Source organism: Balearica regulorum, chromosome 4 (genome assembly GCF_011004875.1).
Source record: "Balearica regulorum gibbericeps isolate bBalReg1 chromosome 4, bBalReg1.pri, whole genome shotgun sequence".
Lineage (NCBI taxonomy): Eukaryota > Metazoa > Chordata > Aves > Gruiformes > Gruidae > Balearica > Balearica regulorum.
The window spans coordinates 17,596,300-17,611,283 of NC_046187.1; the positions used below are offsets into that span (position 1 = coordinate 17,596,300).

A 14,984-nucleotide genomic window follows, 5' to 3' on the forward strand; every position below is an offset into this window, starting at 1 on the left:
GGCATGACTCTGCAGTGCTTGTTCATCACTCTGCAGAGGTTTATTGATATGACCACACTAGCAAAACAGAACATCTTTCAACGTTAAATAGCAGAAATTGAGAGGAGAAAGTGAAGCCTCAGTAAATTAAGTATAACCAACATGGGTAAGAAATAAAATCAAAGTAAACTTTACAAAGAGTGATGATCAGAAAATTTAAGAAGGAAGGAAGAATGCAGACACTGAAGATGACAGAAAAAAAAAAAAAAGAGGAACTTAATGAGGTAACTTATGCAACACCACCATGGGATTTACTTACCCCATTGATTCCTCATACTCTACTGTTAACCAGTGTTATAAAAACTTCTACAGTATGTGCAACACATTCTTAATACACATTTTCCTCTCCCTATGTGAATGCTTTAATAATATCTTAAAATGAGATCAAGTGAATTGATTTCTGCACTTGGCTTTTGGGTTTTGTTGGGGTTTTTTGATTATTTTTTTTTGGTGGTTGTTTTAAGAGAAAAGCATGGAGATTTGCTGCTTTGGAGGCAAAATGTTCATTAACAAAACGATGATGTTTGTACTTTACTAGTCACGTAGTTTAAGAAAGCCTGACCAACTGGAAGCTCTATTAATATCTCAACATACATAGCCACATCTTCAACTCCTGGAAAATCAGACCCTGTGTTTGACTAACTAGGTGGCCCATCTTACTAAAACAGGGTCACATGCATTAAATAGCTAGGGTGCAGAAGCTCCAAGGTCCCAAATACAAAGCTCAGATCTGTGTTTTACTTTTTTGTACCTTAAATTATGGGCAAGAACTAGTTTAAGACAAGCCAATCTTCAACACATACATCAGTAAGTTTTCTTGTCATTTTGAATCAACTTTAAGACACTACTGTTTCAAATCTCAAGTATAATTTAAATTCTAGTTGTTGAACGCTGGGAGTGTCTCCCAGTTAAAATATAAAAACCTAGTAATTTACAGACTAGATAGAACTTTAAAGGACATGCTAATTCATCTAAAACAAGATGTCTGGTCTAGATGTGTTTAGTAAGGAGAAAAGAAGGCTAAGGCGAGACCTTATTGCTCTCTATAACAACCTCAAAGGAGGTTGTAGCCAGGGGGGTGTTGGTCTCTTTCTCAAGTAAAAAGTGATAGGACAAGAGGAAACGGGCTCAAGTTGCACCAGGGGAGGTTTAGATCGCACAGGCTGCCCAGGGAAGCGTTTGGGTCACCATCCTTGTAGATATATAAAAGACACGTAGATGTGGCGCTTAGGGACATGGATTAGTGGTGGACTTGGTAGTGTTAGGTTTACAGCTGGACTCAATCTTAAGAGTCTTTTCCAACCTAAACGATTCTATGATTCCAATTCATCATGATATTATTTAATTACTTGAAGTCTCATATCAAAAGAAACATGAAGTTAAGGTCTGACGTTTAACAACCAATTTTTCATTTGACCTAATAGAAACATAAAAATCTAGTAGTTCTGTATGATAAAGCAACCAGACAGTCTGTCAACCAACAGGTTGCTTCAACACATCAAATATAACCATAAACTGACAAGTCTAAATTGCTGCCATGACAAAAACATTCAACATTTGAGAGAATGTTGCATACCCTAGGGGATGCCAGCAAGCTAAGTCAATATTTGGTCAGATGTTGACAGCTTACATACCTCTCACTGGAGGAAGGAACAAAGAAATAGATTAAAATTTTAAAAAGCTTGCTATGAACATATTTGAAGAAAACTATTATGGGGAACACTGGGGGGTAGGGGTGGGGGGGGACAGGTAGGGCTGGAAGAGGGAAAAAAAAAAAAAGAAGAAAAAAAAGCCGCAAAGTTCATACCTGTCAAAAGAATCTGTTGCTACCTTGTAGAGGTAAATAAAAAGTTTGCTGCAGTGTCTTAGTGTAGGTGACACAGAATCCAGGGATATTAGGTCATCCTCCAAAAGTCTTTGAAATAGTTGTGTATTTGAAGGGAAGACATTCAAGGGACTTATTTTTCTCAAGTCTGAGAAGCAGCCAAGTAATCGAACAGCATCTGCCAGTTTTTCATACTGGATCTCTGTTTTGAAGAAATGAGAGTTGGCTGGCTCATAGCGCATTGCTGCAGTCAATGTGCAGAACACAGTGTGAAGCAGTTCAAACACTTGATTCTGGTTTACTTTCTCCCAGCCATTCTTAGGTGGTGAGCACAAAGATCTTTCCATAGCAACGAGTAAAGATGTGACATACACAAATCCACCAACTTTTCTAAAAACAGTTCTTGTGCGGTGACTTTCTCTCAGCACCAAGAGTAGGGCCTATGGACAAAACAAACAATCAAAACAAAGAAGAAACAAAAGCAGCAACATTACAAACAGCTTGGAAAAAAGGTAGGAATGTTTTTGTTTGATATGCTAGCAAAATCCTCATGTCGTTTATGAGAATTTGGTAATGCCTCAAGTCTCCAAAGATCAACTTTGTACGGCAAGAGTCCCCATCCTCAAGAGCTTACAAAATAAAAACAGAAAGAGTGAAGGAAAAAGTCAACCAGTGCCTCTAATTTAGAAATAAGAAATTAAGGAGATAGATAAATCTGCCAACAGAAAAGACTTGACCAAGCCTACAAAGGAACCCCAAATCCCCAGGTAATTCCCTTAGTGATAAGGCACAGAATATAGCTATCAGAAAGGAATCTACTCTATCATTGTACTTCACAATTTCAAACGAGACTGGGCAAATGACTCCCTGTAGCAATGAGAAGTCTAAACCTTGGAGCATCTAACACAGGTCTCCCACAAATCTACAGAGTATAAGCAGCTGGCAGCTACAAAGCCACAACAGCACTCAAAGATAACAACGACAGCAAAGAATTAGCCCAAATTCCCCACTTAGTTCTAGCCTTTCTCTGTAATGAAACCCATAAACTTCTGAACTGAGTGAAACTTGATTTTAAGGGATACTGTTCAAAAATAAGCCTGAGAAAGAAACAAAAATGGATAAAACCTTATTTGCTGAACAAACACACAGTCACAGTATAAAGAGCAGAAACTACATGAATCTAGGTACTAGAGAATAATACTCATTTATCTGTGAAATCAGGGGGGTTGGGGAAGCCTATCTACCCTACCGAAACCAAACAAAAAAACCAGTTGTCATGGGAAGTTTGACCCACATGTGAACATGGAATATAGAAGAACAAGTCCCTCTATACAAAACATCACAAACAACAGAAAAAAATGTTATTGATACAGAAAAATAGGCTAGGGGAACAGAGTTTACTTCTTCAGAATCATGCCTTTTTTTTTCTTTTTTTTTTTTTAAGCATTCAGAAGATGGGTAGTGAAATAGACTGTCATTCCTTTGAAGGCAGTATCTCATTTCCTGCCAAACCTGGATAAGCACTAAGAGACACATAACTGCACCATTCTGGGCTGTCAGTTCCATAATCAAAACTTCTGAAAACAGCACCAACGGAAGACAAATACAACAGGTCAGATGAAGGACAGAAACTCTTAACTTTAGATATTAAATCCATTGGCGAACTGTAATATCCTTTTCTCCCCTTAAGTACAGTGAATGAGATGCTCAAAAATGACTGAAGACCTTGATAGACAAAACATGTCAAATGAATCATTTTCTTGGGAGTTTTTCTTTCTGTCTTTTGGAATAATATGAAGCTGCTCATCTGTCAGAGAAATATTACAGCTCCTTTTAACAGAGACGAACCTAGATCTATCAGCGTTCTCTCCGGTAAGACTCATTTACTTATTATTACTTGCCTCAGCTTTTCTACCCTAAAATAACAGTATTATGTCAATTTACAAAAATAACATTAGCTATTCTGAGAAGAAATTGTGGGTCTAGATTGGCAGCCAAAAAACCTAATACGATAGAAAACAGATGAGAGTCTTCTCGCTCCCTCCTCCACTCACAGCCTTTCCACTTTCCTACCTTTCCACTATTCTGCTTAAGCAAGCAAGTTCTTCAGCTTTATCTTCCACTATGGTCACTACAATTTACATATATACTAATTCAGCATTTATAACTAACAAATTGGTAACATAAAGTAAGTCTGCCACAGGAAAATGCAAGCGAGCTCTGAAAATAAACGTGTGTGTTACATGCTTGCTTTTCCCTCCCCATGTATTCTCATTATTTTTAACTGAATAATAGTCTGCCAGGGAAGATTATTGTAACTGTAGAACCTCATTTCATATCCACTGAGGCTGATTACAAGTAATGATGCTAAAAACACATACTCAGTAGCATTCATCTCTGATTGGACAGAGAGAAGAAAACAGAAACATGCATCAAACGTACACAGTTCAACTCCAAAGACAATCTACACTCAGCAGCTAAATACCACCCATCCAATCCAATACCCTTCTCAGTGTTTTCTTTTTTAAAACAGTGGCTTAGGAGCAAGAGTCCTGAGGAGTACTTCATTTACCCTTAAGATGTCCGTTTTCAGTTGCAGTTCCGTAGGTGGAGCAGAGTGCATTAGTCCCAACAAAGTGCCCATATCATCTTCTCCACTAGGTGATAACACCAACTGCTGGATGATCATCAGGGCATGCTGTCGGCACTGGGGATACTTCACTATGTTGTGCACACATCTCGCACCACCAAACTCCCTGAAAATACCTACTCGGAAAGGAGGGGTGGGGATAAGTACATAAGGAGTATGAAAAATACAGTCAGTAACAAATAATGACAACAACAACAACGCATGAAAGGTGTTTATTTTCATTTCAACTGATTGAATGGCAGGATTTAGTGCTAAGGATGTTTAATGACTTACTAGTATTTTTCCTCTCCTACCACTAATAAAAATACAACTTGAACGATACTCTTCTGACAATATTTTTTACTAAAGGTGTTGAGTACAAAGATGCAGGTCAGTTCTAAGAATTCCCTCAATAATTCTGTTACTCCAACAGCAGTTATTCTTTTCATGCTAGAGCTCAGAATCACAGGATGAAACAAATAACAAATAGAGCAAACCCTCCATCTTTAATGAAAACTATATGCTGTTTTGGTTAAGGATAGTGTTTATATTGCATTTAGTTCATTGCCAAAAAAAAAAAAAAAGGCTGCTTCTGAACAAGACGAACAAACTAGGAGCACTGGTTGAGAAGTTATTCAGTCTATCCACAAGATTTGTAAGATTCTGCAGAAGTTTTCTTGTGGCAAGACCTATCTCTGTAGAGATAAAGCTTAAGTCAAATAATCGTTCTCAAGCTTAATGGTTACTCAGAACACCACATCTTAACTCAGAATTAAATGAAAATTTATTTAGAAAACATCATAAAAAACTGGAATATATATGGCACATATGTGTGTTTAGTACAGTGTCAGCACCTAGAGGACTGCCCTATGTTAATTACTGAAGATGAAAACAGAGTAGGGAAATGGATCAATGGTGCATTACTGCATCAAAAGGGATCGTTTTCCTTGTGATCATAAACTAAAAAAGCTGTTTAAATGACCACGTTCAGGATTAACAGGCTAGTCAAGACCATGTCTATTGCCTCTAATGTACATATGCAAACCTTAGTCCCACTATCCATTTCCGATTTCCTGCCTCCTGCTCTCTCTGATGTTCTTTGGATGAGATATGGACAAACCAAAAGGCTTGGTGGGGGAGGAATGGGTTGAAAGCAGCCCTGAGGAGAAGGACTTGGGGGTATTGATTGATGAAAAGCTCAACACGAACTGGCAGTATGCGCTTGCAGCCCATCCCGTAAATCAAAGATCGTGGGTTTTCTGTTGCCCTTTGTTCTAGTTTCAGCTGAGAGGGTTGATTTTCTTCATAGTAGCTAGTGTGGGGATATGTTTTGGATTTGTGCTGGAGACAGCATCGAAAATATAGAGATGTTTTTGTTCTACGGACCTATTAAGCAGTGTTTACACAGGGCCAAGGCCTTTTCTGCTTCTTGCACTGCCCTGCCAGCAGGACGGCTGGGGGTGCACAAGGAGTTGGGAGGGGACATAGACAGGACAGGTGACCCAAACTAGCCAAAGGGGGTATTCCATACCATGTGACATCATGCTCAGTTTATAAGGAGCTTGGGGGAAGGCGGGGTGGGGGGTGGCATTCGGAGTGATGGCATTTGTCTTCCCCAGTAACTGTTATGCATGATAGAGCCCTGCTTTCCTGGAGATGGCTGAACACCTTCCTGCCCTTGGGAAACGGTGAATGAATTCCTTGCTTTGCTTTGCTTGTGCGCGCAGCTTTTGCTTTATCTATTAAACTGTCTTTATCTCAACCCACAAGTTTTCTCACTTTAACTTTTCCAATTCTCTCCCCCATCCCGATGGGGGGGGGGGGGGGGAGTGAGCGAGCGGCTGCATGGTGCTCAGCTGCCGGCTGGGGTAAAACCACGACACCCCTGGTAAGAGAGGTAAGCTTGGTGGACAAAGAAGAAGCGGCAAAGGAGACACATCTCAACTTCAGCAAAACTTCTGGCAGTGTCATCCACAGCTTTCTCATAAGCAACCCAACAAAGTGGTCTAAACGCAATCATGACAGACTGAATGTATAACTAATTGAAACATGAGCTTTGAGTAAACTCTCCTTCACTGCAATGTCTTTCTGTTTTGACTAAAGGCATGCAACTTGGGTTTATATCAAGTACCATGAATAGTGTTTTTCCTGATGGAATGAAGAACCTACTTATCAAGTACATGGACAAAGCCAAGCTGGCAGATGTTGTAAATACTCAGCAGGCAGAATTCAAAAGACGTCTTTGAAAGTGCTTTGAAACCACAAACTGAAATGCAACAGAACTTGAAAAGAAGTGCAATAATGAAATAGCATAGACAGCACTGGAGGTTACTCCCACACTGGGTCTAAATTTAAATACAAAAATTTGCCCAGGCAAAAGCAGAAAATAAGTTAGAAGTTTTATGTCATTAGCCCAGGAACTGATGTTTAAACAGGGAGCTGTCAACTAAGCTGGACAATTTTCACAATTTCATTCTTAAGCATTTGTCACAGATTGTAGTTTCTCCTACTTAAATGAAAACAAAAACAAAACTAGAAGTGAGAAAACACCACTCAGAACTGAGAAAAAGGAAAAAAAAAACCCTGCTGAAATAAGGAGGTCTCATAGCCTCCAAGGCCAGAAACTTCCTGATTCCTCAGGGTGGTGTTTGTTTTCCCCAGCTGCTCATTTTCCTCTTTGTCTAATAGAACAAACAAAAAGGGTTTAAAAACAGTTATCATCCATTCTCAATCTGTTATTTCAAGCTCTAAGAAACAGTTTTTACTAATATGAGATACATGTACTGCCTATTTTGATGTCACTAAGTCTTGGCTAATGAAGCATAATATAAACCTGCCTGATTTAGAAAAGGACACTCATAACAGAGCCCTATTTATATATACTGACTGGGAATATGCCTTTAAAAATTAAAAGCCATCTTTCATTAAAGATGCAAGCATTATTAATCACATTTAAGCAGACACGACAGTGTCAACAGCAAACTACATGTCTAATTATATGCTTAAGTTTTTCAATATACAAGCCCTACTACAAATTATTATAGTACTGTTGGAAAGTGATGGGGTGTGGTGGTTGCATTCAGGAAAACAATAGCAAAGAAACTCAAGTTAAAAAGAAACAGTATCTTGTACTCCTTTATTTTATGCACTCTAGTTTATGCTTTTTATGCACTCTAGTTCATGCCATCTATTCTCTCTTCTGGAAAAAACTTGGTAAGAGAAAAGTATATTTCAATGTGTTTCATTACCTGAAGATAGAAAGTCAAGACTACTTTGCTTTCAGGCATAATTTTCTAAGTTACTTTTCTATAAATATTTCTCTCTACTTACCTGCATTTGTGTTTGATCCTTGTAGTAGTATTGTCAAGGTCTCCATAACCAATAAAGCTAGTTGCTTTTGGTCCTCAAATGAACTGTTTCTTGAATCCCCTAAAAAATAATTTCAGAAGCTAAAGTCATAGTAAAAAATCACTGGTACAATGCTGCATTTTGGATTTAGGATGAGAATAATGTTGGTAACACACTGATGTTTTAGTCATTGCCAAGCAGTCAAGGGCTTTTTGGCTTCTCATACTGCCCTGCCAACGAGAAGGAGGGGGACACCCCAGAAGCCGGGAGGGGACACAGCCAGGACAGATGACCCAGACTGGCCAAAGGGATATTCCATATCACATGACATCATGCTCCATATATAACTGGGGGGGTGGAGTGGGCCAGAAGGTGGGGCAGCTCAGGGTCTTGCTGAACATCGACTTTGTGTGGTGAGAAATTGAGCTGTTCATCACTTGTTTTGTATATTCTTTATTATTATTATCATCATCATCATCTTTTTCTGTCCTATTAAATTGCCTTTATCTCGACCCGTGAGTTTTACTGTTTTTTGCACTTTCAATTCTCTCCCCCATGCCACTGGGAGGGAGGAAGTGAGCGAACGGCTGTGTGGTTGTTTTAGCTGCTGGCCAGGTTAAACCACGACAAGTTTCACATCCCCAACTGTTGTTTCTTGAAGCCACAAAACCATACCATAGTTGAAGACTTAACAGGATCTGTTCTTGTGCAGTATTCAGTACTTGAAGAGAGAAATTCCACACAAAACCACAAAACTACATTCACATTACAGTAAACACGCTGATGATTCAACAGGTGTAACAGACAAATCAACACTGCAAATGGCATCTTAAACACAGATTAACACTCCAGAAAAAAAACTCTTTTAAATGACTGTAATAAGAAGAAAGCTACAACACAAGGGCATGCACACCCAGGGAGCACCCTAATCAGATGACAGCTTGGTCCATTTATGAATGGAGAGAATGTGAGAACTGATGTGTTTTTCAATGGAGTTGTTGGCAACAAAGCTTTCTAACTCTCATCAACTGCTACCGCTCACTAATGAAGCTTCAGAAAAGAAACTCAGGTGAACTGTCCAACAATTATGATTAAAAAGTGTCACTGAAACACACTAACTTGATTGCAGTTTGAATAAAGACTGTAAATAAATATTTCTCTCTCTGTGTGTACGTACGCACATATGGCACTTGGCAGTGCCTGCTCTGCAGGCTAAGTAGCTATGTAGCTTATCTCTGAGATGTTCAATTCTGGAGATAATTAATTTTTTATTTTTTTTTTAAACAGTCTTAGAAAAATGTAGACCCAACTCATAAAAAAAGTCTGCAAACTTGAATACATAAGCCTATTAAGAGCTCAAATATACACTCCATAGTATTTTTTCAAAGCTAGGGCTAAACACAATGAAACGCAGAAGTACCTTTTGTGAGGAAGAGCACAGATACTTTGCATTGCCCTTTCACTTGCTCTTTTCATGTTAAATAACAAATATTAAACCAATACATCACAAAAAACATTTTAAAAGGAAGATATGAACTTCTACTATTTTGCATTCATACAGCATCTTTCACTAAAGTTTGCCTCGAGCTTCTTGCAGGACATTAAAAGAGAACCAATTCCAATGAGCTTTTAAGATGGCAGAGCAGCCTCCAGCAGAACTCAACCCTTGAGATACATGTTCAGACTCTCTTGTTCCTCCTCTTAAGTGCTAGCCTCCACTGCTCTCAGCCAAAAAAAAAAAAAAAAAAAAAAAAAAAAAGACAAGCATTATTAAAATGGAAGAGCACACATTACCTTGATCATTCAGTGCCTGAGTGGGATCTTTCAGAAGGGCTGCATATTTATGAAGAAGATTTACCATCACCTCCAGAAGTCCCACTTCCCTGAAGACATCCTTAAAGATGTAGTCATGACGAGTGAACTTAAGGAGTGTCTTCATGGCAATGATGCTACACTGAAATGAAGTGCTGGATTTTAAAAGGATGCTCACACTGATCAGTTCTTTACAGGGTATGTAATTCAAGCTGAAGACAACAAATTCCAGCATCTCAAAGTATTTGGTCTGCACTTCTGGAAGTTTAGGAATTTTCTCTGCAAACTGAGACAATGTGTGCTGCGATTCCAAAATGAAGTAGTTGGCATTGTCCGCCACATAAATATTCGTGATGGCATCAAGGATGATTTGTGCTAGATAGTTGGTTTTTGCTCTCAAAAATGCATTCTGGAGGACTGAAAACGCTTGAATATTCCTCACACTATGACCTAAATCAGGAAAAAAAGTGACATGGGAGAAAGAAGGAAAGTTCTTAATTATCATAATCAGTACACTTAATAATAATGACCTATGCATTTTAGTAAATGTGAATAACAGTATATGTCACAATTTTTTTTATTAAAACTGACTCTCTAAAAAAGCCTCTGCATGATCACGTACATTGCAAATCCTACAATCTACTGTTCATTAAGATGGCATCTTCATCTTTGAAAGTAAGCGTTTACATAAGCAGCTAAATGAAAGATCATTTGTTTAAAATAGGTAAGCAAACTGATTTATTGTTAAAATGTGCAACAGGATACAGTTCTAGAGACAAAACAAAGCCTGCACATCATCTACCCAGGCCATAAGACAACTCATTACAGCAACATGTTCTCTATTCGATAACACAGAATGCAACTCTGTCCTCTACAAGTATTTGGCAAGCTAAGTTTAGAATAACAGCCATCTGTATCCCCTCACTCAAAGCAATAAGCAATGAAAAATCCTCATCAGCCCAGTTCAAAGCTAGACAACATGCATGGCCTCCAAATTATCCTCTTGCTTCCCCTCTTTGGCAATCGCCTGCGAAGAGAAGAGCGCTACATGTAGAGAAACTCCACAGGGCAGTGTAGGGCTGGCAGTTGCCTTCCTTCCACAGAGAGGCTGACCTTGCTCAGGTCTGGACTAACTGGCATGAATGGCCATACCAGTACTGGAAGGTGGTAACGGGGCTGACTTTTGGAATCAGGTCTGGGAATAAGAAAGCTTTGGCAGGGTCCAGTACTATTAACTTTTAGGAAATTAAAACAAAGGGAAAGAGTTGTAAAGCATAAGGTAGCTATAATATCAGCACACAAAGATCTCACGTCTTTAAAAGCTTAGTCAAATTTCTTCTTAAAAGTACCTTCAAGTTGAATAAAATCTCATTCATTTAGCCAAAGAATGCATCATTCATGAGTGCTACCTGTGGACCTCAGAATGTTCTATGGGCAGATATTATTCTACTAAAAAGGTGCCTCAAAGCCAACTTTTTAAACTTCTATAGGAACAGTACAAGTCACAGTGGACAAATCCCATGATACAGAAAACAGCTAATGGTGAAAATAATTTTAAAAAAACCTAAAACAATCAAGAGTGAGAACCTGAAACACATTCTAAACAAAGCATTTCAGATGCTCTAACAATAAAATCTTATTTTCAAACAAGCTATAAGCAAACCATTAACCTGATTTAAATAACTCTTCCTAAACAAAGAATCCTGATTTATTACATACACTTTGTGGAATGCCACTCTCTTCATTGTTTATAAATGAAGTTGTCCAATTTAAAAGTAAATTCAATTATCTTCTTGTCCAGCCTCACCATCTTCCCTACCAGAAGGCAACAGGAAACTTCATTGAAAACTAACATGGAACAATTTCATGTACTGCAATAACATTTCACAAACTGCAAGAATATTGTTACATTTTAAGTCATACTCATTTGTTTCTAAAAGAATATTTTTTACATGCTTTCTTTACAATGAAAAATGTTGAAAAGGGGATTTAGAGCTTATTAAATGTGACAGGAACATAGGTAGTGACAGATACAACTATTTATATTCAAATTTAGTATCAACAGTTGTTCCAGGCAATCACGCAGATTAATAAATTATCTTTGATTATTATGAGGACCCCTGAAGAAACTAAATATTAGCCAGCTCTTCAGAGTTCAAGAACTAAAAGGATTTAAATAGAAGTAATTAAGAAAATGAGCTAATACAGTCTTCAAAAAAAAGATAGCTTGCCAACGTTACAAAAAGCAGGTAAAAGGAACTGAGAGATGTCATGACAAATAGCAGAAAATTAAACAAAATAATTCCTTTGGAGATTGCAATAGGCCGTGGTTCTCTCATGCTACTGTATCAGAAAAGCTGATTACCTTAAGCAAAAATTAGTATGTTGTTATCAAAACACAGAGAAATTAAGCTCTGAGTGCGACCATCACCTTTATTTAGTGCAAAGGGAAAACAATTCCCATGAACAATGAACTCTCTCAATAACAGAGAAAGGAAGTTATTATCCAAGAAACCTAGATATACATGAGAAACAGTGAGAGTAAATCCATTAGCCTATCAATCTATAAATGTCATCCTGTATCCCTAGTATTACTAAATCCCATAAAAAGCCCAAGTAACAAACTACCTCCACGGTCACTATTAAATTCCAAACTCCTTAGTTACATACAAGACTTACCTGAATTTTAAGTTTATACACAGAATGTGAAAAATAAGTTTATTTTTATAAAACCCTTGCTCCCCTCAGCCTTCCTCAACCTTATCTCCACATCATAATTGACTGTGGTTGCAAGTACACCACAGATTTCACCACTCTGTGAACACTGGTGATGAAACAACAGATTTCAGCTCACAAGTTACACTTGCCTAAGCTGACAACAGCTAACAGAAAGCAAATTTGGAAAAACAAAAACCTTAAAAAAAAAATCATCAAACCAGCACATCAGCCTTTCACATCAGTTTAGTAAGAGCAGCTTAAAACACCAGAAATCAAATCAGTGCATCTTTCCATTATGATATTCTCCAATGTCCACATAGAAACTGTCACCTTTGTGGAGAGATATGTTTGACTCAGCCTTTAGTCCTCAAAGACAAAAGCACTACACTTTCTTCTTTGGGTACCAACCTCAAAATAGAACCTTTGACACCAAGAGAACTAAGTATTTGATACACAATCTTAGTAAAAGAACCTAGACTCAATTGCAAATGGATTGTGTGGTATAAAGCTTCTCTGTATTTTGTGGTTTACATTTTAAAAACAAAACAAAAAACATAGTGAGAAAGAAAGCAGACTCACCTTTGCCTGCAGGCTGTGGGACTGCAAACCCAGGTAGTAGGAAAGGTACTCCAGTGGTAACACCAGCTGGCTTTAATTCATTGACACCATATGTTGTTAAGGAAGTTATCAAATTAACCAAGTCCTTCAAAGCATCCTTAGATTCAGCCTCTTTTGCCTGTTCTAATCTAAAGAAAATACAATAGATCAAGTTAGTAGCACAACTTTATTTCAACTCAAATCACTTTAATAAGATATCTCTTCCACTTTATTAATTTAGAGACCATACTTTTACTGCCCTGTTCCTACAGTATTTTACATGTTCTCAGTTCATATTTCATACCATTAAGTCAGTCAAATGTTATTGGAGTTATGAGAGCATACATTTATTTGCCATAGAAATTCACCTCATAAATCTTTCCTTGAACTCAATAGTCTGCTAGAAAGCAGCACAGACATGAAAATTACTTTTAAAATCCTCTTACAAATATGAAGCTATTGGATAGGAAAATACCTAGTCTATCATTAAATAAATCCATAATTAACTTGCTAGATTATATCTGCCACTTTGAGTTAATACTTTATGCTAATGAAACAGTATCTTGGTAGAAGCCGAACACTTAGAAGCATACAATGAAACATCTTCTGTAGAACTACAGACCCTTACCTTTGAACACAAGACGATGCTAATATCCCATTCCAACCATTGTTTCCTGCCAGCAACACACCATCAGACCAAGCCCTAAAAACTGACTCCAAATCCTAGAACAATCCTGATTTTCCTTCAAAAATAAACCACTTTTTATTACTTACTAACTCTATAGTCTCTACAGACCATGGCAGAAAGATGGGGACCACAATCTCCTATTCACTTATGCAATGCAAGCTGAATCTTCTTGCTCACAAGTGACCATGGGAGCCCTTAGAAGCAGCTCATTCTTCATCCTCCAGTTTCTTCTCAGTCAGGCATATGGCTGAAACACCTTCCAACAGCCATTACAGAAGCACTTAGTTCACCTATTGCCATTCTACTAATCCTTCAGGTGCCCTGCACTTCCACATCATCGAGGTGAAATTACATACTTGCTCCTGTGGTCCACACAGACCTCCTGCAATTTCTTATTAAGTCACCTTCTTCAGACGTCCTTTTGCATTACCAGTTCCAAATCCTTTCTTTGCAGCTTGATGCCCAGTGTCTGGATTTCATACCCCCACGACAGTCATCTTCACAATAGTGCCATAGAGCTGAACAAGTCTCTGTCAGTAGGTTTGAGCCGAAACATGTCCAGGGAGAATGCATTACTGTTGTTCATCACAGATCGATACATAGGCTTACCCAAGATGATCAGCAGTCATGTTTTGAACGATCTTCAATCTCCTCTACAGTAAACAAATCACTAACAAATACACCACACTGTGTGCACTGTTCACCTTATCTCAGGCATTTCTGCAGGAGTCTTAGCAAATTTTCTAGAGCCACTTCTTCTAGGGAAGAAGTAAGGATAATGCATTCCTATGCTTTTAACCTTTACTGATGTCAGCTGAAGAACCCAGGTGCTCTCCTTCTTCAGTCAGATAAGCAAACCCCCACTCTTTGATTTAAAGGATGAGCAAGCCCAGGAGAAAGGTTGTCTAAAACACTTGGTCTACAGAGGATCACTTTTATACCTGAAAATGAAATTGCTAATGACAGCGTGTCCTCCTCAAATTCCACCTAAACGCTGGCTGACAGTTTCTGGAAAACAGCTAAGTTTGAATTACACTGCTTTGAACAAATGCATTAGTAAATAACATACTCAAAACCACCATTTATACTAGAAAAACAATAAGAATTCCTTAACAGGTGTTTTAGCTTTTGTGGCACTGAAGAGAATTTAGTGATCATTTTAACTGTGATTAAGAATTTCAAATGCCACATCTATGTCTGGTACCCATTTAAAACAAGGAAACAAAAAAACCCCAAAACATACTATGTAGTAGAAAATTTACTTAAAATATCTGGGTACCAAAATCCAGTATCCTAGTGCCTAAAATGAATGGCTTGAAAGTGGGAGA

At 38.0% G+C, this 14,984-nt stretch overlaps 1 protein-coding gene across 6 annotated transcripts in view; it reads right to left on the minus strand.

Annotated features, from left to right (window-relative positions):
• The window catches only part of WDFY3 (WD repeat and FYVE domain containing 3), a 181,867-nt gene that overhangs the window by 84,261 nt on the left and 82,622 nt on the right, over window positions 1–14,984 (minus strand). For all 6 annotated transcript variants that reach the window (XM_075751284.1, XM_075751289.1, XM_075751288.1 and 3 more), the window contains 5 exons: window positions 12,951–13,117; window positions 9,636–10,103; window positions 7,824–7,922; window positions 4,437–4,630; window positions 1,847–2,304 (listed from right to left, as the gene is read on the minus strand). In XM_075751284.1, the coding sequence (XP_075607399.1) occupies window positions 1,847–2,304; window positions 4,437–4,630; window positions 7,824–7,922; window positions 9,636–10,103; window positions 12,951–13,117 (1,386 nt within the window). The remainder of the gene's footprint in view (window positions 1–1,846; window positions 2,305–4,436; window positions 4,631–7,823; window positions 7,923–9,635; window positions 10,104–12,950; window positions 13,118–14,984) is intronic.